We start from the raw sequence: 27,231 nt of genomic DNA on the forward strand, positions 1-27,231 counted from the left end.
TTCCCTCTCAGCAAACATCGCTTTCCTTCCATGGCCCCTTCTCCGGCACAGTAAGCAGCACAGGTAAACCAAGAGCTGGAAGCAAAGCCTGGAAATTCTTAGTCCCTGCCCAGAAAAGCTTAAAAATGAAGCTTCACCATCACATAGGACAGGCTGCCAGGGTGGCTTTTGACTCAGCAGGGACACCCCAGTAACACCCAGGAACATAAGGTAACCCGGTCCTTCAGTTCCAACATCCAAGAAGGTGTTTCTCCCAGAATACACTGAATCAGTCGTTTATTTTCATCCTGAACAGAGAAGAATGAACCTCAAACTAAGCCCTCTGTATTTGGAGTGACCTTTATACATAATCAAGAAATTAAATCCAAGTAAAACTTTTTGTGCCAAATACTAAAAGGAGATTTGTAAGTTAAACCAATTTCAAACAAAAATAATTTATTTAAAATCTTACACAGTAGAATTCCTTCATTGCACAAATCAAAGTATTAATCATGCGGATGGCTGCTGAATAATATACTTAAAAAATAAAATCATCTCTGTAAGGATGGAGTGGGGAGCCCCAAGAAGTAAGCTACTTTAAACTAGATACCGTATAGTTTATGCAGCCACATGAGAAATGCTTCCTGCTGCTTTGTTATTACACAGGTAGTTGGTTCTATCAGCTAAAGCCTAGTGACTTGGATTTGTTTTATGCATATTGGGTTTTGTTCTATTACTTTCCAAGAGATTGTACTCCCCTGAGTCAGCTGTGTTCATTGGTCAGAATAAATTCCAGCATCTGACACCATTTCCATTAATCACAGACAAGCCACTATACGTGAGCAAGATAATAGAAAGATAAAAAACTCTATCGGGTGAATGGGAAACATTATTTATGTATGCTGTTCACTAATACAATAGAAGGTATCCGAGAGGCATTCTTTCAACTTTGCTAGACAAACTGAAACAGGAGAAGATGGGCATCACATGAAGCACTTATTCCACGGGGAAAAAAGTGCCTGGAACCACACAGATCTTGTAGTGCCTTGGCTAAGTAACACCCATCATTAGAGGGGTTATCCTACAGCCATAGCCTCCCCACGTATTTGCAAGCAATTTTAAGATAATTTGCTACTAAACAGCTGTGAAATTCATTTTTTATTACACTGATCCCAAGCAGGACCTGCGGAGTTGAATACTTCACCCCCACACACACATCTGTACATAACATCTTTAGAATTAAGGATCTTCCCACCCATTACAAGTATCATGGATCTAAAATACAAAGCATTTTCCTTCCAAGTATTGAGCAGTCAAGGCATTTCACTTAACCCTGTTGTATTAAGCCAGATAAGAAGCAGAGCAGTCTTAAAAAAACTAGGCATAATTGTATTTGTCTAAAAACAGTTCGTGGCCTTAAGAGGAGAAAAAAAGGTAAAGTAGGACTTGGACACCCATCATCTACAAAGCAGGCAGTCACAATTTGAGTAACTTCAGCTCTCAATGGACTACACTAAAGATACCACAAAAATTCCTCTGTGTATCAACACCCAGTCCAATTAAATTAAGGCTTTGTTTCTTTAATAAAAGTTATTAGCCTGAACAACCACACAAATAAAAAGTCAAGGTTCTGGTGATGTGCAAAGGAGGCACAGTAAGGATAACTGCACTGTGAAAAGGACGATTCTGCGGCAGGCACCGCTGTGCCTAGAATGAAGTCTGTTTCCTGCAGCATAAACTGAGGGAAACAGGCTCAAGATCTACGATCCACTGGGTTCAGCAGCATTACTTATGATCCTTTTAAATCCACAGTAAGGCCCAAAATGGTGCAATCTGAACAAGATAGCGTAGGAGTGATTTCTCCCTTGCCATTATCTAATACAAATCAAAATTTTGACAAAAATCTCACCTTTCTTATAAAAAATCATATAAAAATGTATTTCTAAACCACAGGAATCAAAGTTAATTGTAAGGAGAGAGGAAGAGAGAATCCAATCTTCATTTTATGCCTTAATCTGAGAAAAAATGCTGTCAAAACTAAGCTCAGAGCTGTAACAAGTTTGAACGTGACACCAAGTGCTTGATAACATACAAATAGCAAACAAATACAGAACTGGATTATTTTGTTTTATTCCAAGAACTAACTTTCCACTGTAATCTTTTGGAAATGTATGCCATTTGCAAGACAAGACTATCTAGGCCCCGTGCTAGATTCGTTCACAGTATGCCATCGCAGCTTTAACTTCTCCCGATGTACAGCAGAGGAAGACTAGGCTTTCTGTTTTGGAAATAGAATTAAAAACAAAAACAAAACAAAACACATTTCAACCCATTTGTTTACCTCTTTAAGAGTTCAAGCAGTAAGGTGCCTATTCAGAATCATTCTAGAACGCCTCAGTTCATTCTAAAAATTGCTTAGCTCTTGTGCAGACAGTTCTGATTACACTGATCCAGGTAATCTGCTGGACAGTTTAACAAAGTTGTTTTATTTTTCATTTCCCAAAACACATTCTCGTTAGGTTTTGGAGGACTTGGGAATACCCAGGAATTATCTTCCAGAGAACTCTTTCCATATGAGTGGTGTTCCTGGAACGTTTTACCATCAACTGGAATGGGTCTCTCATCTGTCCATGCTTGCAGAGTCACTCTTTCAGATGGGATTTTCCCATCTCTCAGCAGAGGGGGAGGTACAGCATTGCACAGTCCTTGATCATTTTGTGAGAGTTTTTTATAGACTACCCCAGATGTCAAGTTCAACTTCGGAACATTCTTCAAGTCAACACATTGTACTGGTGCAGAAGAGGCAGCTGAAAAAAAAGATGATAAAAAGATTTTTAAATAATAGGTTATTTGGTGCATTTTTCACATACTCCAAATGTACTACAGTACAGCAGGTATGTTGAAGCCAGTGTTTGCAAGCTACAAGTTTGCAAACAGTCTTTTACTTTAGTAACTGCTTAACGCTACAAACAGAACATACTAACTTCCTCAGATTTTGCAAGATGAACCAGAGATCCTCACATCATCGTGTCTGAAATATACCCAAGTCCAAGGAAACCTCCTGGTCCCCACTTCAATACAGGTGAAATCATTTGAATAATCTGAATATTTTTTTTGACAAGACTGGAGTGAATACTGAAACAGAAAGGATTTCCATGTGCTTGGAAAAATCGACCAGATTCAGAATATTGCTTCAGTAAGAACACACTTCTTCCTACGTTACCGATTCTTTTAACAAGGCATGTTCTCAGGCTGCCAAGAGCCTGAAGACAAAGTCCATGAAGCAGGAGGAAATGCATGTTACAGGGTCCCTACGCTCCAGTATTGTCTGACTTTTGAAAGTAAAGCCACAGATTGCACTGTTCAGCCGTCTGAAATTCCAGGTGAGTTTTAAACCATATCAGGAAGGGAAGGATTTTGAAACAGGATGGCATCTACCTGAAATGAAAGAGCTGCAACTTCAACAGACACCTGAAGAGACAAATATATTCAGGTAATGTTTTTGTAGTATTACTTCAGCGCAGTAGATAAATGATTCCTATAGTTAAATAAACTCATAGGTAGTTTTTGAGAATAGTTGTGAAACTCAAGTAGGAACTGTAATTTGTAACTTCAGTTCTAGGGACAACAAGAAGAGTCAGTATCTCAAAGACTGCAATTTGCCACTAAAAATTAAAGGATCTTACCTAATTTGCAAATGTCAGCCAAAAGCACTTTCCAGCAAGAGACAGCATATCTGAAAGATATGCTGATAAATTCAATTTGGCCACCTCATCCTGACAGGCATAAAAAGCCATTCAAGGGTCTACAGACCCTTCGAAGTTTAAGGAAATGTAATCAACTGTAACATATTTGAAATACTACTACCTTAGCAGCAGGGTTAGGAGAACTGTAGTAGTTATTAATAATCTGTACACAAGTAAACAGGTTTTACTCTCTGGAATGTTTACACTAAGTTTTCTAACACCTTGGCTGTTTGAAGCAGCACACCTACACTCAGAATTGTGTGGCATCACAGCCCCACGAGTGAACAGGTGGTATAATTTATTCTCAATGATCCCTTAGGTTAGAACTAGTCAAACTCCAATGTTTGCAGTATTCAAATTGGAGTGTAGCCTCAGCTCCTCTTTAAGAAATAAGGCTTTCCCCCTCCCCCCCCTCAGTGGCAAAACAGTTCGTCCAGAGCTAAACAGAAAGAGCCAGGTAAGTTTGCCGTGGTCAAGGTATGTTCAACCATAGCAGCTATGCAAAGAGTACGGGAGCAATCCTTGACCTGTTCTGCTGGCTATCTTGAAGTAACTTCAGGTAAGAAGTTCCCTCTACAGTATCAATTGCTGAGATACCTGAAGTAGTTGATTTAATGTATTTATTATAAGACAACTAATACTAGTCAGCAAAGCAGAAATTTGGTTTTCAATCTTAAATTTGTTCACGTTCTACCTGCTCAAAGGGTAGAGCAAAGGTAGAAAGGGTACCTGCCCCAAGACATTGGGCAAGAAGAGAAGGTTGGGCTTCACGTGATCTATTGGAAAGGCCTTTGAAAATATAACAAAAACCCATGAGCAGATGTGTAGAAGTTGCCTCCTTACATAACTGACAGCTAAGCAGAATCTGTGTGTTAACTGATACTGTTAACATCAAACACTCAGCAAGAAATACCATGTTCCACAGACTTCACACACCTTGAAAGATGATGAATAGTACTTAAAGAAAAGCCCCTCCATCCCTGACACTATATACAAACTAGTTGCTGCTATAAAGAGTGAAGGAAAATAGCTACTACTACAAGAACAGGAAGAGGAAGTTTAAAGCCAATTCTACCTCCATTTTCTATAAGCCAATATTTTTCTACCAATATTAACACAGATGTATCCGCATTGCATTCATCTGTGTGGCTAACAAGCAAGGTAAACAAGGAAATAGATTCTAATTTCTACCAAGGCTGTCCACTCTTACATACTTCTGAAAATTTATTGAGAGGAGCCTACAGAGCAAAAGGCAAAATACCTTGTTTTTCCAATCAATCAAGATTGCCTTTTATTGTTGTGGATGTACACACGCATTAACAACTGCAGAAATTCAGTTTGTTCACCAGGTAGAAGAGAAAGATCAGTACTTGTGTAGTGGCAAGACAGGTAACTCCAGGTTAAAAATAAAGCCAGAAAGATACTACACAATTACATCAAACTCTGGCAGACTTGAGGATTAAAAACTCATTCAGCTCTTCATTTCTCCACTGAAGTTATTTAACAAACATGTCCTAGAATTGAAGGAACACAGGCTTACCTGGTAACAATACGATCAGGTCTAGAATGAGTGTTAATAATTTATCAGCCAAGTACCAGAGAATGATCATTAATCACTGCTGGCCACAGACAAAGCCAGTCATTGACCTGGAGCTGAATCCTATCATTAGGTCACTGAGCCCATCAAATCTGTTTAGAAACAAAATATCTTGATCTTGTAGTAGATAGGGACATCCAAGACAGTCATTGCTACACCAAGTTCATTTTCTTTGACCACCACCTTCTGAACACAGTAAATACCACAGCTCAAGTGAGCAGAAAACAAAGGAAATAAACACCATGATAAACAGACTGATTAGGTCTGGTCCCACCGTAATAAGAACCTTTTTGTAAAGCAATTGGATCAAAAGAAGCATACATATAAAATAGAGAATAACATCTGATGAACTGCTAACAGAAAATACTCTCTCCTAAATTGTTTGCAAGGTAGTAACAGAAATAAAGCAGTTTTGCAACATCCGTTAGCAATATGTCATTTTGCACAGCACTGTGATAGAAAATGCACCTTTTCTGTATGCTAATGTAAAATATACAGCCATAAGGGAATTAAAGTTAACTTTAAAATGCTGCCAAATTAATACTTTCTATATTCTATAGATGGAAAATAGGACTTGCATTTGAAAAGATTTTTTTTTTTTTAATATGAAGTAGTTGTGGTAAAAGGTCAAATACGAGTAAACTTAACACCTCAGCCTTGTGCACATAAGCAACACTTGACTGAGAAAAAAGCCACAAGGGGAACAGAATACAGTACTGAAGAAAAAACACATCAGCAACACCTTTATGTGTGAAGTTGACCAGTATAAGACAGAAGCAGAAAATGGGTAGGCTGGAACCATAATATAGCCTAGCTTATCAACTTCAATTGATGAGATTTTGACAAGATATGATAGCTAGTTTCTTTTTAAAATGGTGCAGCTTGGATCTACGATTTGTGTTTGTAAGGTCTGTTACTGCAAACACTGACTTGCCTTTCTTGGTCGGTGTTGAGATTGTTTTCAGTTTTCGTAGAACCTCAGCTTGCACTTCAGTCACTAGCTGCAAATTAGACATTTCTCTCTTCAGATCCCAATATGCTTGTTGCACACTTTCAAAAAAAAAAAAAGAAAATCCAAGTTAAATACTTGCCACCTCTAAAGCACTCCCATGCCTACTACCATCGCCAAGGGTTAACAAGCATTAACTGTTAATAAATTGTTTTTACCTGACATACGCTGCCGATTTTACTAGAGTACCATCATTCAAAATGAGCTGAGCAGTACTAATAACTACCTTAAACTGAACAACTTTTCTGTATTATAATCTTTGTAAGTTACATATACATATTATACATTAAAATATGAAAGTCTTATATTAACGTACTAGATAATACTAATAATTTCAAGTTGCCCAAATGGAAAGAAATATGAAGCTTATTCTCCAATATCATTATTTTAAATTATCTTCCCATAAAATTAGTAGTCTCAAGTGAATATATTTTTAAAAGATAATAAACGAACACTAAGTTGCAAGCAAGGTAGACTATGATCACTGAATGGCTTTTGATAAATGACCCGTCACACCATCATATGTTATGATCCTAGTCACATTAATTGATCACAATCTTGAATACTCAAAAATTGATATTTTGGGTCTTTACACCATTCATTCTGCTACAGTGAATTCAGACTGGATTCTAGAGGTCCAAACAGAGCACACATAATACAAACACAGGGCAAAATAATTCAGCACAGCGTTTCATATTCAAGTCATCTAATTTAAATTAAAATACTGCCTCATCAGAAAGGGTTAAAATTAGAAGACCCAATTCATTCTCTGATAAGACAGCACAATTTGAGAAATGTATTTAGCAACAACAGCACCACGCCAATGTTGACGTTTCAGATAATTAGCTAGTGAGAAAATGAAGAACAAAACCCAGAAAAGTTAGCAGCTTTATTTTTGAAGAAGTTCTGCTTCTGTCATCTTTACCTGTAAAATTCACTTGACTCTGAACTTTTAATTGTAAAATTTTCATCTAATTAAGCTGATGTTGCAACCATCCTTTGTTTTTTTAAAAAGTCTCAAAAATAAGATTAAACAAACTTCGGTTACATTAAAACGGAACTGTCCAATATTTACACATGTGAATACAGGAACAGCTCAGTGTCTGTCACCATCTCCACCATTCATCTCCTACAAAGACAGGCTGAGAGAGCTAGAGTTGTTCAGCCTGGAGAAAAGGCGGCTCCATGGAGACCTTATAACAGCCTTCCAGTACATAAAGGGGGCTTTTAAGAAATACAGACTCCATCAGGGAGCGTAGTGATTGGACAAGGAGTATATTGCTAAGAGGGTAGATTTAGATAGGATATAAGGAAGAAATCCTTCACTCAGGGGGTGGTGAGGCACTGGCACAGGCTTTCCAGAGTTGTGGATGCCCCATCCCTGGAGGTGTTCAAGGCCAGGCTGGATGGGGCTTTGGGCAGGCTGCTCTGGTGGGAGGTGTCCCTGCCCATGGCAGAGGGGTTGGAATGAGGTCATCTTTAAAGGTCCCTTCCGACCCAAACCATTCTGTGATTCAGAAAGAATTTTGTAACATGAGTTTAGCTCCATTAAAAAGGATCTTGAAAAGGGTTGCAGGTACCAAAATTCTACTTAAATCACACAACATGTTTTAATTGTTTTTGTGGATACCAGTCTAGAATCCCATTGCAAAGCCCAATTTTCAAGGAAGTTGCAACTGAAAACCAAGGATTTCATGTGCTTGGATGTTTACCCTATATTGCCTTCTAACATAGAACATAAACCTTGAATATAAGAACTTATTCTTTCCCCTTATGTTTTTGTGTTTTGCACAGTTTACGTTCTGTATGGAAGACCAAAGCATTTTTAGCCACAAATACACCTCATATTTTTTCGTCTAATACAGAACTACATTTAATCAATTTGATCAGTTTATTTTTACTATTCTAATTACTATAGTAAGAACACAAGCAGAACGTGTGATCTGTACGTCTGTCTGAAACATTTACGATGTTTTATTTTGCCACCAGCCCCCATCCTGAAAAGCACAATCAGAATATAATCACCTTACAAAAAAATAGCAAACATTACATGAGAAGATTTTAGAATCACTACAGCTTAATCTGCAAAGTAGATTTGCAAAACAAAACAAAAAAATTAAAGTCAGATTTGCAGGCTGCTGACAAATGTGAAATAATTCCTTTCCAAAAACTTAACTAATTGCAAATGCATTTGGCTTTCATAAACAGCAGGGTTGCTTGCTACAATGAATGTTTCACATAGGAGTTTTCAAGTGTTCCCCTCGTCCCCACACACAGATTCTTGGATGGACTGACATTCCAAATGCATCACATGCTCGTTATGTGTATCGTGTTACACTAAACACTACACTGTACGCATGTTAATTCTGATGGCTGACACCTGAACACAACTTCTTGAAATAAATTTGCTCTGGAAGATCAAACAGAGCTGTTTTACCTTGAGATAACACCTTTTTTCAGGCGTGTAAGACTGACTATGAAGCTCCAGCAGAAACCACAAGAAAAGTGTGAGCTAGCTATCCAGTCAAGATGAAAGGTGAAAGTATAATTTGTTTATAGCGTCTACAACGTTATCATCATTATATCAGAGACCATATGAAAGAAATGTCTGTAGGGTTCTTTCAGTGACTGATTTCCTTTCCCATCTCTTCAACAGCCAAGTAAGCAAAAAGATACTGCTCTAAACAACCGGTCATTACGAAGGAGCACTCTACCCTCTTGTGGAAAATTGTGGAAGTGCATGAATTGGCATAACTGCCTAAGAGATGCAGATATTTCGTTTCTGCCAGAGAGATCATTTGGGAACTTTATGCAAAAGAACAACTCTTGATTGCATGAAAGACTTAAGGGATATATCTACTATGTAATATGGCGCACATACTGAATAGAGGATAATATAGGACTACCATAAGCACAATTACTCATTATTTGAATGGCTGTAAAATAATTAACAATGCTTTCTGTTCCACTAGGACTTTTCAAGAAAGCCGTTTCTTTTTGCATAGGTCACATATTGGTGCCTCAATATTAAAAAAAAAATATCTTTCAATGTCTTTTAATAGAAATATTATTGTAAAAATGTATATTCCAACACTAAGCAAGAGATCTGAAGCCACCAACCAAACACAGAAACCTCCTCATAGGCAAAACAAATAAATTCCTATAGCTGAGATGAGACTTGGAAGTTCATCTACCCCCTCCTCAAGTCAACAGATTATTAGTTGATTTTTAAGTCCAATATAATTTCTTTTTCTTTACAATCTGAAAATGCAAATACTTTCTTATCATTCTGGGCTTCAGACATCATTCTGTCTTCATACACAAAGGGAAAAAGACAATGACTTTGCTAAATGAAGTGCCCAGACTTAAAAGTAGGTTGTGTCATTTGAAATAACACATTTGAGCAGGCTGCAAGAATATCTACACCCTCAAATAACTGTCTCTCAGTAAAGTATGAAACATGAAAGCCACTTGATTATCATACCTCTGAATGTCTTGCCTTTGGAGGTGGTCTCCATTTAATGGGTTTTCATCTTGGGCCTGGTCCTGCATAACAGAGTGAGGGGAAGAACGAAAATGAACAGGTGAGTCCAAACCTATCTGAAAATCCTGCAATGAGTTCTCATTCATATCCCTTCTCTTCATATTCTCCTCCTACTATAATTCCCTCTAGACAAAGCTATAATGAATTTGATACCAGTTATTGTGGCTTCATGAAGGCCTACTGAAATTTCAAGCTACTTGTCAGTATAATGTACATATGGCATCAACCACAATGCAACACCTGAGTAACAATACCCATACAGGAAAAAATATATACACGCCATATATACACAGGGTTTTGAAACAATATTGACCTGTTGGATTAATTACCCATTAATCATGTTTCTCTATTTCACCTGAGCATTTCCTCTCCCACACACGCTTTTGAAGACTTTCTTACCACCACTCAGAGACTCAATTTCATTGTTCAGAAAACTCAGTTGCAGTATATTATTCTACATCTGAAAACTTCTACTTTTTTACTTCCTACATTAAGCAGTTACCAGGATCAAGGAGAAATTACATTTTAAAAAGTCAATTGTTCCTTCTATTTATTCTTTACAACAAAAGCTGCTGGCATAAGCATTAAATAGCATCATGTTTGGTATTTCTTCGAAACACTATTTTAGTCTGTTTTTTCTAGCAACATTCATTCTCACTCTGAAGTCTGCAATCTTCAAATATTGCTCTAAAACCACCTAAAGAAACCAACCCTGCATAGAAGTTCAAGTACGCCTTCAGAATTGACAAGCAAATATCTACAATAATTCCAGATTTAAGAGAAAACAACAACCAACAGTAATAAAGGTTGAAAAAAAAACCTTGCGGGCCTTCCAGGCGATGTGCTTTATCCCCACCTAGTGGAACAAACGCAGAATAAACCTGACACAAGACAGTTGACATGTAAGCACGTCCCCATAAGCTAGGAGTGGCTGCAGCACCACTGTAGGGACCCATTCAGTGCTAAGAACCGAATGCTCCAACTACGTATGCTTTGAGGGAGGCAGGAGAGAAGGACGTTACTTGAGGCTAGCTCTAGTCTGGTCTCTGAATGCCCAGAATAGGTTGGGGTGCATCTTAGTTTCATCCAAAAGGAACCCAATTCCCCTACTTCAGACTGCTCCATAGTACAAGGCACAGTAGGCAGTGACGATTAGATTTGCTTCAAAAGTACATTTCTGTAGCAATGTAAATGCGCCCATAAGAAAAAGATCAAAAGAAACATTCCCAAATTAAAATAAATCCTGTCTGTAGGCAGGATGATGGCCATGCAAGGATTATATTTCAGAGCGTTATGCACTCTGAATATTGACTCAAATACTACATTAATCAAAATTTCATAATAATAATTATTAATGACCAGAGAAGCAAACATAGGCTACCTCCTGAAACCATCACATTTAAATGTTTTAAATGTTTTGTGTAAAAATATGACTATTTATTATTTTACAACACTTCAATATGACTGCAGAGTCCTAGAGATTGCCACTGTACATCTTAGCTTTGACAGAAAGTGGCAAACACTTTTTTTTTTTTAAATAACCTACTTATTGTATTTTATTACTAAAATTGTATTTTATTACTGTTAAGCTAGCTTAATATTTCTTTTCCAGGTCCTAACTGTATCTGTTATACCATGAGTTGCTCAGAAGAGACACCTGCTTTAGAAACAGCAGAGAAGGGCATCAGAAGAGGCACGGCAAGGTTCTGTAAACCTGTATTTCTTTCTAAGTCCTAATGAGAAATGTACTGAAGTGGCCATATTCTTTCTGCTGCATTTTCTCCAAACAATCCTTCTTGCACAGCCATTCCCTCCTCTCCCTAGGTAGCTCCTTTTCACTGTCCCCAAGATCTACAGGAGTAAACAAGGGCAGAGAAAGCAGATACTGATACTTACTTTGAACTATATTTGCCTGTTCTGTCTCAGATCTCCCTTTCATTTTCTTAACCAAACTATCAATTCCACCCTACTAATTCATGCTTTCTCATCCTAAATTCATCATCCAATTTCAGGCTTCACAGATCTCTGCTCAATCTCTGAATGAGTAGTTAGGGATAAGACTGAGACTGACTGAACAGTTGTAGTGGCTCTCTCAACACCCTCTTTATCTACTTGCACAACCAGTTCCATTCTCTTTTAGTACCTGACATTTTCATGTTCTTTCTATTCCCAACTTTCTTCTTCTCCCACTATGATAGTCTCATCTAGCCTCAGACATTCAAATCCTACTGTCTTCTCCTCCTGTTGTTTCAGCTGTTTCCTGTGGATACCTCAAGGTAAGGTCCCAACTACTGGTTCCAGTTCTCACCAGTATCCTAGCTCAGCCCAGGATGTGTCTTCTTACAAACAAACAAACTGCTTTTCTGACAAGCTTCATGCCACTATGCTAAAGAAAAGTGTTAAAGCTCCTTAAACAAAGTTCGTAATATCTTTTAACACAAGCATTCCATTGTTGCTTTTTTTTTTAAAAAAAAAAGACCATGTTTGGCTCAAACTTTCAAAAAAGTTCAGCCTGAGACAAATACCAACATAAGCAACTTTGATCGGAATGGTGACTTTAAAGAAACAGTAAAGCTTTATTTTCTGTTGTTGTTGGTAACATCCAGGTAATCTCACCTCTGTACATGCACTGCTTCCAGAAGTAAGCCAGCCTATGGCAATATTTAAGGTTAATTTCACTAAGATGTTCATCTTGCAACTGATTATTTTTTGTATCCATTTTTTCACCCTTTATTTTGCTTGGACAAGGGATTTAAAATAATGCTCTAACAAAGCCAAATCTGTTAATACAAAGAAGTCCTTAAAAATGAAGGTACCTTCTGCTTAGATTTTTGCAATTCCTTTCTGAGACTACTGCACTCTTGCTTGAGGTTTTCTAGATCCTGTTCCAGACTATGCACTTTCAGGTCACTGTTCAGCTTCTCTATTTCCCAGCTGGACTGATTGCAATTCAGGTTTCTCATAACTGTGAAAAAGACAAACAAGACAATGAGATTTCAGTCCCCGTTCAAGAAACATAACTCCTATAATATATAAAGTTTCACCTCAAGCAGTCTACGCTCTACAGAAACCTTATTCTGTACTTTCTGAATAAACTGCAGTCCATGGTAACAGAAACAATAACACTGGTCAAGTTGTAGGCAGAGGAATAATCCATTTTCTGAGTTTAAAGTAGAGTCCTCCTTTCCAGAACTGCACTGGAGATTTTAAGTAACAAAAAGAAGAAGTAACATAAAAAAACACTGGAAATACAAAAATCACTTCATACATGCTTTGAAAACGAGCCATTTCCCCTCAGGTTTGTATCATTGCACAGCTGAACCAAGTTTTGTTTTTTCCCAAGTTTTTATGTCAAGAAGTTCCATGCAGAAAAACAAAAGAAAGAGACTTCGGTAACATCTAGATTTTTTCATTTGACAGAAAAAAAAAAAAATCATGTGATCACTATTAAGAAGCAACCTAATCTCATCAGTTCTAGGAGGCTAGTTAGAGGGCAAGAAAAAGAACGAGACAGGAAGAAACTCCCCAGTCTTCAACGACACGGTATACCCACTTCCAGATTTAATGATTTATACAAGCTTAAGCTACACTCATGTTTTTTAAACAAGACACTCAGAGCCCACTTAGGAATAAAATTGATTACCCAACAAGGCTTCAAATCACATTTTCAAAGCTCTCTTTATAAACTCTGCACTTCATATCTCCTTAAACCATTATGTCCTCAACAATTGCTATTATAACATGTAGTTTGTTCTTCTAGGTTGAAAAACATTGTGTGATAGAAGCACCATATCACATGCTTCAGGTCCTCTTGGAAAGTAATCCAATTCAAGCATAGCATTGCTTATACCAACCTTTCAAATGACTGCGTTTGTAGAGAATCTCAAGTCCAGTCCATAGATTTAAACATACGGACAGCATTTTCTTGTTAAAGTACAAAAATAAAGATCTTATTTCCCCATGTTTTATTTTATATACCCATTTTTTTCCTGTCATATCCCAACAGCAAGACAAAGCACTATACCAGTTCATCTACAGCTGTCAGAAGAAGTGGTATCGACTGTGTAGTATTTGATACTTGAACTAGCAAGTCCTTGCCCTACTCTGATGAAAAGCTGGTGAGGTCTAGAGATGTATATTGCTTGCCTATTAAAACTGTCAAGCTGTGCACATTTCTCAATGGATTAATATAAACTGCAATGGAAGAACACAACTACCTCAGATCTTTACCATGGAGCTCCTTGCCTCTGATATTTTAACATGCAGACAACACAAACTATAACATCACAGACAACACAAACTCAAAGTACCTCACACTACAGTATCTACCTCTCTTACCTAACCGCTATGTACAATTATAACTCTTATGCCCTGAGTTCATAATATAACCATTAAAAGTAGTCAGCATATATTAAGATGTAACCAAATGCATACCTTGTTGAGTTTCCACTTCAGTTTTTAGTTGCAAAAGCTCTACTTCTTTAGACTGCAACTGTTCATTCAAGGCTTTCAAGGATTCTGCAGTTTCTTTTGTCTGTTTTCAAAGAGAGAAGAAAAAAAAAAAAACAAAAAAAAACTTGTGAAAGTTTTCTTCTATCACATCTGGCACGTCATTTTTTTCTAAATACAATTCATTTTTTTCTAAATACTAGAAAAATACTGCTTTGATTTTTTCTAAAACCATTAGCCTACCCCTATAGGAAAATTAAGATACTTAAAACTATTGTCATTCCTAAATAAAGTATCACCAAGCACTTACAAAACCTAAAGGAGTGATAAAACAAATACCTCAGATCCTGATTAAGTCATTACTTAAAAAGACCTACTATTTTATCCAGTTTGCTTTTCAGATTATCTCGGTCGATGCAGGCTTCCCGATAGGCTTGGTATGCCTTATTTACTTGCTCACGGCCAACTGAACTACGTTCTTCCTCCACTCGGGAGCCACGCAGCTAGAGACAAGAAGAGACATGAGAAACACGTTCTGTATCTTACAGTGAGAACTTTTTTTCCTTAAAGTTCTGAAAAATGTTGATGGAATACATTGATATGGACCAAAATTTCACAGAAATACAACAAAGCCCATCTATAAATTCTGGAAACTCTAACCATGCTTAGTCCTTGCTAATCTTCTGCTATGAGTATTTAAAAAATCATCCCCTGGTCATGATTACTTACACTGACAATTTCTTAAACAATTTTTTTCCAAGTTCTAGAGATGGAAAACTTCCAAGTTGTACTTTTTGGAAAAAGAGGTTTAAGCACATGAAGACGTAACATACAGAAAATTCAGAACAAACTAAAAATTTATAGTGACTCATAACATGAATACTGCATTTTTTCCCCTGGTGTATTCCTATGAGAAAAGCCAAAGCAGAATTATTTTAAAAATACCTCTGTTAACTTCCAGGTCACCACTGTCTCATTGCCTGCTAAGGCAAAAGACAAGCAAGGGGAAATAAGTACTACCAATCAGATTGCTCCCTTCTTTCTGACAAAGTGTATTTGTCAAGAAGCCTTACAGACCTCAAACTACAACTGTCCACACAGAAAGTTCTTGTTTTGGCTAAGTATCACATTATGCTTTTCATTCTTTTTATTCTTCACGCTTACTATAAAAGAATTGAGACATTTGAGAGCATTCCGTGTACATAATGCAGATTTGTAAGCATTTTCTTAAAATTTAAGACGTACAAAAAGAATACAAAAATCAAAGCATTGACGGAATATAGTTACTATGAATATCTCCTATTCTAGGTATTAATCTGAAAGAAAGTATGAGAAATCTTATTTTTATGACTTGCTATCTCTGCCCCTTGTTTTTGTACTGACCTTCAAAGTATGTGTACTACTTATTAAAAGTTTTGTCCTTTACATTTCTCCCCCACTCCCCCAAAAAAGTTTTTATTTCCAAACAGAGGCATTCAGATAGAACATAAGCCTTACCAAACTTTCTGAGTTTCCATACACTTTGAAATTTACAACTTCAAAAAGGTAACAACCCACGTGTTTCTTGGTGAAGTTGATAAGTTAACATTTTTCTTACCTTCTCCTCTAAAATTCTCACTCTTTTCTTTAAAACGGAGTTCTCCTTCTCTGTCTCCTTTAGCCGCTTCTTGATGTCTTCATATGCGGTGACAAGGGCAAAGTGGGAGGCAACAGACTCATCTCCACTATAAGCTGAAACAGGAATCTCCCCGTCTCTCTTATGACTGTTGTCTGCTTTCTCATGGTTCAAAATACAGATGTCATCCTCTATCAGCTCCTCCATGTCAGCTGTTTAAAAAGATAGATACAAGTCAAATTTTCGCAAAGACAAGTTCATCAAGTCTGTAAACCTTCCAAAATAATACTGGAGGATGTTTCTGCTTAAGTATGACTGCAAGACCGAATATTTGGGAAATATCTTTATCTTGCAGAAAATCTTGAAACCCATCTTACATGTAAGATGTGTGTTAGAAGAAAACAGATGTTACTTGATAAAAATATTTTGACTATGCATCAGACTTCTGAGCCCCAAATTCTTTTTTATTAAGGTTTAACACCATACCTTTGGCTGGTATGAAATATTTAAACTTGACAGACACGTCTCACTAGGGTTTTTTTTCAATTCCACACTGAACTATAGTAAAAGAGATTACAGTTGTGAGAAACTGACCAACTATGTTTCCTGAGCACAAGCACACCAAAAGGAAGGCATTTAATTTGATTCATTCTTGAATGCAAATATTTATACTTTTACCAAACTTTTAAATGGAACCTTAACACTAGCATTAATCCTTAAGAAGACTACACTGTTAGCTACTCTCTAGTCACAGTAGAAAACATCCTGCCACACAGATAGTCACTCCTAACCGCAGATAAGATGCAAACGAAAAAATACTTCGCGGCATGATCTGTCTCAACACGCATGTAGAAAACTAACAATAATCTGACCATAAGAAGAGTATCACCATCACTAGGTGAATCCACCTGAATGACAAATGCAAAGTAATGACTGCATTGAGCTTTCACTGCAACACATTTTTTAGGCTGAGCAAAATACTTAACAAGAAGGTTGTTATCGTGCTCTCCATTATCTTATCTCAAACTCCAGGCCTTAATCAAGAAGCCCCAACAGCAGTTTCCTTCACGTGACTAGTTATCACAAACAAGTTCCGGGTCATTGACATGGATTTAGTTATGAAGATCAAGATTCCTCGTCTTTATGTGCAGTACTAACGTACAGTATTTGAAAACATTTATCCCCACCCTAAAACTAGTGATGTTACTAGTAACAAAAATAATCCTTCTACCCCCTCGCCCCCAAATCCTTCTGTTCCTGATGATTAGACAGCAAACCAACAGAAACACTGGAATGAAGGAATAAATGTAATGGAGACAGCTTGCGTTGAACGAAAAAGTTTTTTCAGTGGAGAACTGACCTGATCAGCAGAACTCTGCAGGGCAGATGTGGACCGCTGGGCGGGAAAAAACCCACGCCCACAACTGCTGCCTCTGTTGTGTATTTGCTACTTCAGTTACTAGACTTCCTTCTTAGACTAGGATATTTGTTCAGCAATACTAAGAGGTAAAGGGATCAACTGCCTTCTACCTTTCATCTATGTGGTCCAATTCACTCCGCTGTTTGTAGCAATGGAAAAGCTGCGTGGACTGCAGCTTTATGAAGAGCTCTATAGCCCAGACACAGCTGAACAATGGTGCTGTTATCACATTTGCCTCAACTTGCTCCAAGCCAGACAGACAACACGATAAAAGCTGTGACAGCTTGTTTATACTGAATAGGCAGCAATGGAGTCGCAGCAGTAAGAAAACTATGCACAAACCAAGGCTTAAATTCCTCCAATGGTTATCCTTCAGGAAGTAAACAGATGCACTGTACACTGTATTACATATTCTAGATTAAAAAAAAAAAAAAAAAAAAAAGCTTCCCTTGCCTGTCATTCCACCTCACGCTTACATAGGTAGAACCTTGCAAAGAAAGCTTGCTTCCTTCTCCTGGTAAGAATTTTAAAGCTCCACGTACAAGGTGACATTGACTAAACGCACTGTCATTCAAACGGCATTACCTGATCGAAGGAATCGCTTACTGCCTTTATGACCTTCCAGAAGAGCAAGACCTTCCAAGTAAGCAGGACTCCATATAATATTTTTATAAATTCAACTACACCCTAAAACTGCACCCACTAAGAGGGCTAGTTACACTTACTGGTTTTTACGTAACAGCTGTCAGATAGCTTATGGTGTTACTGGACTCCGGACTTCTGATACTGTTCTCTAAAGCAGCACATAGGATGCTATTTACAACGCAAACAATCAGCCTGTGCGTAATTCAGAAGGGCTTTTAATATATGTTTTTCTACATTTCAACGCACAAGATTAACACTTCAGGAAGCTCTGGTACATGCATTTTGAGTAATCTTACTGCACAGCAAGAGAAGACGAACAGCCTACCAAACAAGAGCCTGCTTCTCCTGAGAATGAGGTGCCCCACGTAAGACAGTTCTCTGTCCATCCCCTGAAAGAACAGATCTAATGATGACACGTTTTGGAGGGGACAGTGGCAACAGACCTGTGCATGCTTAAATGCAGAAAGTGGGATATTCAGAAGGACCAGTCAGATTTTTTAATTGCTGGCTTCAATCAATAAAAAAAGAAAATTCTTATCATGAAACACGCTTCTCTCAACTGGAATCTCAACAGCTTCAGCCAAGAATGAAAACTCACCAGGAATATTCACATGGTATGTACTTCAATAGAGATAGTGAAAAATAAAAGTGAAGTATCGTTAACACCACGTGCTGTATTTTACTGCTACAGCCACACAAAAGTGCAGTTGTTCCAGCTTTACAGGAAATACAGTTCAAGCCACCACTGCAGGCAGGCCCAACGTGAAAACAAAACCAAGACTTTGGACTGGCGTCACTTTCAAGGAAATAGATGGTTGCATAAATGCCACTGAACACCAATTTACTCAGAATTTCAGAGCATCACATGGAGGAAAAAATAATAAAAATATTACATGACTGCAAATTTGGCATAACATCACTTACAAAAGCTACAGCGCAGACATTTCATAAAACAATAGGCTTCTGATATTTGGAGATTTCCCTCTATTCCCTCTATCTCTTAAAGGGCATTTCTGTTTTTGGAAAGAGCACTGCTCTCAAAACTGAAAGCATCTATTCCTCATAGAATAAACAAACCATTCGGACTGCTAAGAGATTTCATCATGCTATTGCCAGTCAAACTGAAAGGAAGTCTTCACCTATTTCACTCTAAACAGCTCCCCACTTTTCTCATAATAATGCTCTCTACCGTCTAGTTTCATAAAACTACAACAAGTTTATAGAAGAAATAAAGAAAAATGTATTTATCAAATCTAAGGTATGAATTGATACAACATAATTTTAATAATTAACTCTATCAGTAAAGATCTCTGTTGTCTGTGCTTACAGAATACTCCTTATTACACGTTTCAACATGTTTCAAACCTCATAACCCATGCAACTATATAACACAAAATGTCTAAGGTAAAAAGGTGCTATGACTTCTCTGCTGGATGACTCGATGACCCAAAGGTAAGTTACAATACACACATCACCAACTGCAGGATATTTTATACAGGCACAGGGAAAAACTTGCAACAGAAAATTAGAGTGGCATTGCTGAACTGATCTAAATAAACCAACACAACCTAAAAAAAAAAAAAAAAAAAAAAAAATATAAAAAAAAAAAATATAAATGCTGAAAAAAAATTTCAAAATTATTGAAAAAAAAAAAAACAACAAAACAAAACCACCATCAAACCCCAAAGTAATTTCTCCTGCACCTGCTAAGCTGGTATTAAAAGGCCAATAGGAGACGTAAGCTCATACAAGAATAAAACCTGGCTGTTAAACAGTAAGATCAGCAGTTCTATAAAGGTTACTGTGAAACATAGTTTACCCAGCTCTTTGCTGTGCTGTCAGGGAAAAAAAAAAAAAAAAAAAAAAAAAGTTAAAAAAAAGAACATGCTCACAAATACTTTTCTTCACAGGAAGTTTTGTTAAGATATTTAAACAATGGAGTGAAACCCTCAGAAGACAGGACTTTAAGAAGTGGGATTGTATCTCTAAGAAATCACTGACAATAGATGCAGCTTTCAGTACTACTGTCTAAGGATAGGAACCAATATGTAGTTTCTCCACTGTTGTATTATTTATACAATATATATTATATTGCCAAGTCTAGCCAGAGACCTTCCTGTCTTTTACTCCTGTTGGCTTCCCCAGGTGGGAGCTGCACATGTGCTCGGCTGCAAATGCCACACAGCTGTCATTCTAAAAGCACCTGGGTGAAGATGGATCTCTGGTAACCAGTTAACATGACAGATTTCCCACTGGTAACCAGTTAACATGACAGATTTCCCACTAAAACTTTTAAACTAATATACAGACAAGTTATTAATGTTTCAGAATAGAACTATTGTCCATCTCAGCCTACCTAAAGCAAGTTTACAATCCCAATTGCTGCACATCCCATCGTAAGGAAGGTCTGTGACAAAAAGGCATGTTACATTTATAGTATTTTTCGAGTGAACTGCACATTAAACGGCCTATTTAAGAGGACTCTAATCTTTATTTTCCCAAATAAAAGCATTTAACGAATACCAGTATCAGCACTTGCATGAAATAATTCATGTTCTCCAAAAGGACATAGGATAGGATGTAGCAGTAAGTTCTAGTAGAACTAATTATGTCCTCTGCTTACAAGCATATGAGTTTGAATAGATGGCACACAAGTTCTCTTTCACGTACTGTAGAAAAGAATGGTTTCCAGAAATCACTTCTGTTGTTCATTGACACCTAATGCAAGTTACAGAACAGCTTTAGGATTTAATATATTAAATATAATGCTTGGCAGAATCATAGCTTTTCTCTTCAGAGAGCTTTACAAATATTAGTCATTAACACCATGGGAGGTGGTTAAATATAAAACACATTTTACATATGAGGAACACAGTTTAAATGAATTCCAGGATGTGAAGGCTCTAATAGCAAACAGAACCCTGCACAAACAAATTTCTGTAGTTTGAAACCCTAATCTTGCACTTGGATCAGCAGGAAAGACGGTAAAAGCAAGATTACATGAAATTCTTCACAGTATAAAGCAGATTCCCATTTTGACCCATCTTGTGCTCTGAGAGAGAACAGAATGGTTTTTGAAATATTTCCAAATGTCAAATGCAAATAACTTCAAGATGGTGTTTTCCTGATTCCCCCCCCCCCCCCCCCAAACCATTTTACTTTGTTTGCCTCTCAGACTCGAGGGGTTTGACTTCACAGTGGTAGTATGAACAGGCTCCAGGTGTTAATACAAAGTACGATTTTTGTACTGGTTTACCTCGCCTTATGTAGAAGGGTACATACATGCACATAGGCATAAAATAAAACATTAAATTCAACAAATATATTTGACCCACAAAAATGAGTGTGTTGTAGCCCCCACTTTAATTTCAGGATAGTTCAGAGGTTAGAAAGATACTCCAGCATAGCATAAAAAAAATAATCCTGTAGCTAATATCAAAAACCCCACACAGCCCATGGCACACGGTACTTAAGCAAGACACTCACCATCTGAAGCATTGTCATTTTGCATCTCTCAGAGATCTCAAGTTTTTTGTGATTCCAGTCCTGAACGGTCTGTTCTACAGAAACTTCCCTTTTTAAATGCAGATACTGGCTTCCTTTTTAGAACAAAAACTGCCTACACGCATCCCAGACGCTGTTAGCTTTGGCTACTGCTTGTCCTTCAGCAATGTCCACAACCCTCCCTAGGAATCGCTGCTTGCAAGGACACAGCCCTGCAGTTTTAATATACTCACTGATCTTCAAAACAACATCAGCTAAATCAGAACTTCCAATTACTTTGTTTTGCTGCCTCCAGCACTGCAAATCACTTTGTCCCTAGTCACTTTCCCTGACATCCATAAGAAAAGGACAAGAAAGAAGCGTTGTAGCCAATAAAGCATTGTTCTCCAATATTTGAAGCCACTGTGTCATATAATCCTGTTTATTAAACTATCAGATTTAATCCTGAAACTCATTAGAAGCAATAATGCCAAAAAGAAACACAGGAAGGAGCAATGTCTGTTCTGGCTGTTAGAGCTTTCTAACATCAAACAAGTTTATTCAAAGGTTCTGAGAGAATCATATGCTCTCAATGCTAACATTATCTATTATTTTAATAGACATTTTTTTTGGTGTTCATTCCTTCCCATTTCAAAACATTTATAATGAACAACTACACCAACACTTAGGAAAACTGAGTAGCTTTTTTGTTGTTGTTCACTTTATTTCTTTTTCTTTCTGAAAACATCTTCTGTAAAATATACAATAGGTCCTACCTCCTACTTTTAAGTTTCCTCCCACTTAATTCAACCATCAGATTAATTTATGTTCAGTAAGTCCACCAGTTTAGCGACAAGGTATTGTAAAAGCCTCATGTAACTGCATTAACTGTTAATTCAACTAGAAACACCTCACCTGTTGCAGCTATTAAAAGGCAAGTTAAACTGATTTGCAGTGACTGCCCGTGGTCATCACGTAACTCACTAACATTCAGGTTTACATCTCATCATTTCAAACAAGCCTCATCATTTGAACACAAGTTCCTGTAAGCAATTTGTAAGTGGATAACTTTCAATGTTTAAGTTATTCATGCTTCACTCCCCTTCACAAACATCATTTCTTCTCCCCAAATGTGTTGTCAAATTTTAGGAGCATCTACCATTTTGTATACCACATACCTATTAATTAATGATTACACATGACTGCACAATTAGCTGACAGCAAGTTGAACGTGAGTCAGCAGCATGCCGGGGCAGCCAAAAGGGCCAAGTGTACCCTGGGTGCGTCAGGCACAGCACTGCCAGCTGGGCGAGGGAAGGGATTGTCCTGCTCCGCTCTGGCGCGGCCTCAGCTCGAGCACTGTGTGCAGTTTTGGGCACCACAGTATGAGAAGGATGTAACACTATTAGAGAGCTTCCAAAGGAGGGCAACAAAGATGGTGAAGGGTCTGGAGGGCAAGATGTGTGAGGAGCAGCTGAGGCCCCTTGGTTTGCTCAGCCCAGAGCAGAGCAGGCTGAGGGGAGGCCTCATGGCGGCCTGCAGCTCCCTCACGAGGGGAGCGGAGGGGCAGGCGCTGAGCTCTGCTCTCTGGGGATAGCGACAGGACCCGAGGGAACGGCATGGAGCTGGGACAGGGGAGGGTCAGGCTGGGGGTTAGGGAAAGGGTCTGCACCCAGAGGGTGGTCGGGCACTGCAACAGGCTGCCCATAGCAGTGGTCATAGCACCGAGCCTGCCGGAGTTCAACAAGTGTTTGGACAAAGCCCTCAGACACAGGGTCAGATTTTTGGGTAGTCCTGTGCAGAGCCTGAGGTTGGACTCCATGAATCTTGCAGGTCTCAACTCCAAATTTTCTATAACACACAGTATTTTTAATGAATCTAATTACAGTACAGCACCTAACAAAAACGTTAGATGGATTATTCTGAATAAATAAATCACCTTTGGATAGGGTCTCTAAACCCACCAGTGACTTTTCGCCATGCTAGTTACTAGCCTGACTCTACTATTAGTTCCAACTTCACCACTTTAAGAAACGCAATCTTGCTGCCACTCTGTTTTATTGAATATGGACCCCTTTATCTCGGCTTCCTCTGTTTAAAGAACATGTAACAAAAGGCAAACCCCCCACTGTGTTTTATCCCATTTCCCTCAGCCTTTTCATGCATTTTCATTCTAAAGAAATCAGATATCAATAGCACATACAGTAATAGGTCTGCACTTTTTCAGGTTATCAGAGAATCACAGAATGGTTTGGGTTGGAAGGGACCTTAAAGATGACCTCATTCCAACCCCCTGCCATGGGCAGGGACACCTCCCACCAGACCAGGTCGCCCACAGCCCCATCCAGCCTGGCCTTGAACACCTCCAGGGATGGGGCATCCACAGCTTCTCTGGCAGCCTGTGCCAGTGCCTCACCACCCTCATAGTAAAGAATTTCTTCCTCATATCTGATCTAAACCAGCCCCCTTTTAACTTAAAGCCATTCCCTCTTGTCCTGTCACTATACCCCTGACAAAGAGCGTCCCCCCCAGCTTTTACTGTAGCCCGTTAGGCACTGGAAGGTCTCTACAAGGTCTCCCCAGAGCCTTCTCTTCTCCAGGCTGAACAACCCCAACTCCCTCAGCCTGTCTTCGTAGGAGAGGTTAGTTTTCACTTTCCGAAACACCCATCCATCATTTAATGCTTTCCAGTCATTATGCTTCTACTAATACCATAAGAACAAATACTACTGGATTTGCAACTTCATGTAACAGTTTTTCCAACACTGTGAGACGAATTTATTCTGTTCCTCCACTCTTAGTATACTAAATGCAGTTTGTTCATGCATTTGACCTGATAATTCTCACACTTTACCTACCCTTTAATAATCATATGGAAAATAGAGACATGCTGAAAAACAAAGAATATTTGCTGAAATTCAGGCCAGCCTGAATTTCCTATCTGATTTATTATCCATTTCTGCTGCACAAGGATGTCACTTTATCCCCTTTTCTTAAGAACCCTCTAAAACATTACCTAGCTTGAATCCTTGCCAATCATCACTTTATACTTATCCAAACTCCACACTATAGCATACAAGAACTGAGAAAAAAGTAGTTTTAGGAAAAATGTGTTAATTATTTTTTGGGGATGGATAGGGTGTAGCTAAAACCCTCATAGAATCTGTTCTAGAGTTCACTCTAATGTTTTGTGTCTCTCCTGACCAAAACAATTTAAAGTTTTCTACATGTATCAGACCCAAGCTTTCCAATAAAAATAACTGACTTCACTCACATAGCAGTACCTCAAAAGTTGTGCTCAGATTACTCAAAAACGGGGTAATAACTTCCTACACAAATTACAGCAGGATCATGTGATTAACATTTATTTCTATCATGAGTTCTTCTATTACTAACCATTATTTGAGGAACTAAATGTTGTAGTAATTTAGATTTGTTTTGGTTTCTAAGCTAAAAATCCCAGGATACACATGCTGACAGATAACTGGTATTAAGAGCTGTAGCGGCATTTCATTAGACACTGACATCCAGGAAATTAAATGTTTCCCATAGTCAACAGGCAACTCTATCTCGGAAGAGCATCTGACCTTTGGAGCCCATGGCAGACTCGCCTGTTACAACAGTAATTCTTCCCTCACTCTGCTTTTTTCTACTGCTGGCTTCCAGTATGCTGGTTTTTCTGCGTGCACACAGGGTAAGATGGAGAGGAAATTAGGGGATTTTCCAAGAAATGCAAAGCTCCGAAGACCACTCAGGGGTACAGTTTAGAGCCCAAGTTGCTCATACTTCTAAGTTACCGGATAACTGATTGATTTAAGGGCATTAATTTCTCTGCCAGGTGAAACGCAAGGATCTAAAAAGGTAATTTCTGCACAGTTTCTGGTATCAGCAGCATGACAGTATCGCAACACTCATCCCCACTTCCTTCTTCCCGTGCAACACGGCCTGCAACACCTGTATTCCAGCCTGCTCTAGCCTTTCACCCCGCTTCCGTTCCCCGATCTCGCACCAAAGCTCTCAGTTTGTTCATTTCCTTTGCCAGATTCTCCTCTACCAACGCACAATTTGCGGCTGTAAGATCTCGCCCAGGCTGCCGGCCGCTTTTTGGCTCCCTTTACTGCCTGAGCCCCGTGCTGCCCCTCGGGGCTGACCTCCCCCGGTTACACCCTGCACAGCAGAAGCCGGCCGGGCCCTGCCACAAGCCCGTGCCCCCCGCCCCCGTAGCCGCAGAGCCCCCACCGAGCGGCCGCTGCACCGACCTCTGCGGGCCCGGCTCGGGCCTGGCGCCTCGCTAACGGGCGGTGGCCTCGGCGGCGGGGCGGCGCCGGCCGTCGCGGTCCCCGCTCGGGCTCCCGTGGGCTCCCATCGCCCCGCCCGGCTCGGCCCGGCCCGGCCCGGCCGTGATCCCGGCCCCGGCCGCCTCCGCCGCGCCGGGAAGTCCCGGCCCCGCCCCGCCGGCAGGGCCACGAACGGCCGCTCCCGGAAGGGGAGAGGCGGCGGCAGGGCCTACAACTCCCGGCATGCGAGGCGGGGCGGCCCCTCATGGAGCACGCCGGGAAGGTCCGGTGTGTCGTGTCCCAACACCCCCATTACAAAACCACTTTTTCTTGCTTTCTTTCCCTCGGTCAAGTTCAAAGTGATGCAACAATAAGCACGCCCCGGGAGCTCTGTTGCAGGGGTCCTGGCGAGCCGATTCAACAAGTCTGGATCCAAGGTGTTGAGGGCGGTTGCAGAGCTGCCAGGAGGTTCCTCCTGACAGGAAAGCAGAAACAAACATAAGATCAGATTAGTCGTGTTCATAGGCCCCAAAACAGCTGAAGTCTCCAGCACACCAGCACAATTGTTTTCACCAGAAGTTCAGGCTTAATAACCTTTGCTTTTTATGAGCCAAGTGCTCTGTTCTCCAGTGTATTTAAAACCCTTACTACCAAAAACAGTGTCCTAAGGTCCAGGACTACAATTTCCAAGTCAACCTCTTCCTAATAATTATTATAGCATAGATTGAACCATGTTCATATCCAATCACGTCCTTAATAAACCTCTGTTCTGTCACTTCTTTATCATTGCTTTTAAATGGTGGCGTGATGAAATGCAGAACAAAAACAAGGATCTGGGCTACAAACTATGCCCACTAGTCTTACAAATAGCATTAATACGTTAAGTATGATGTATATTTTTATCCATGTATTTAATCTGCATTTTTTTAAAAATACATGGAATCATATATGCTGGGAAAAAAATAGACCACGCCCAGCCACTGGCCAGTATTGATAATACACAGTTGCACAAATCTAAAAACAGCTTAAAAACAGTAATGTTAGAATTATTGCCAGATTTTAACGTTTCAGACAGAAAAATACTGCGCATTATGGGAATAAATACTTAGGTGAACAACAGTTAATGGCATTAGGTTGGCTTTTCTAGACAGAGAGAACATCTTCTGAAGAGAGGAAAAACAGATTTAGTATCAACCCAGTACTAGAACAGGTTATGGATTAAAAAACTAATTGAAAAATGTAAAAGCAAATAGCTCAGCAGCACATGGGCATACAATGATTCCACAGAACAGCTGAATCAAAGAAAGAAATGCACCTTTAGATAGATTCTTCTTAAAACACCATGTTGCTACCCAGCTCTTTTCAGACTGTTTGGCCTAGATAATGCGCTCTGCCAAACATTATTTAATTAGCAAGACCCTTCTCTGTACTTTGAAATCCTAATTCTAGCACATGATAAGCACATAC

General features: G+C 39.0%; 1 protein-coding gene across 1 annotated transcript; it reads right to left on the reverse strand.

Moving 5' to 3' along the window:
• Positions 1-418: 418 nt before the first annotated feature.
• AZI2 (5-azacytidine induced 2) lies at positions 419-25,905 on the reverse strand. The gene is made up of 8 exons (XM_035317347.1): positions 25,747-25,905; positions 15,922-16,151; positions 14,702-14,827; positions 14,310-14,409; positions 12,692-12,840; positions 9,816-9,877; positions 6,257-6,372; positions 419-2,786 (listed from the first exon to the last, which is right to left on the reverse strand). Exons 2-8 carry the CDS (start codon positions 16,144-16,146, stop codon positions 2,395-2,397), a joined length of 1,170 nt encoding a protein of 389 aa, XP_035173238.1. The 5' UTR covers positions 16,147-16,151; positions 25,747-25,905; the 3' UTR covers positions 419-2,394.
• Between the last annotated feature and the right edge of the window lie 1,326 nt (positions 25,906-27,231).

This window comes from Oxyura jamaicensis, chromosome 2 (assembly GCF_011077185.1).
Source record: "Oxyura jamaicensis isolate SHBP4307 breed ruddy duck chromosome 2, BPBGC_Ojam_1.0, whole genome shotgun sequence".
Classification (NCBI taxonomy): domain Eukaryota; kingdom Metazoa; phylum Chordata; class Aves; order Anseriformes; family Anatidae; genus Oxyura; species Oxyura jamaicensis.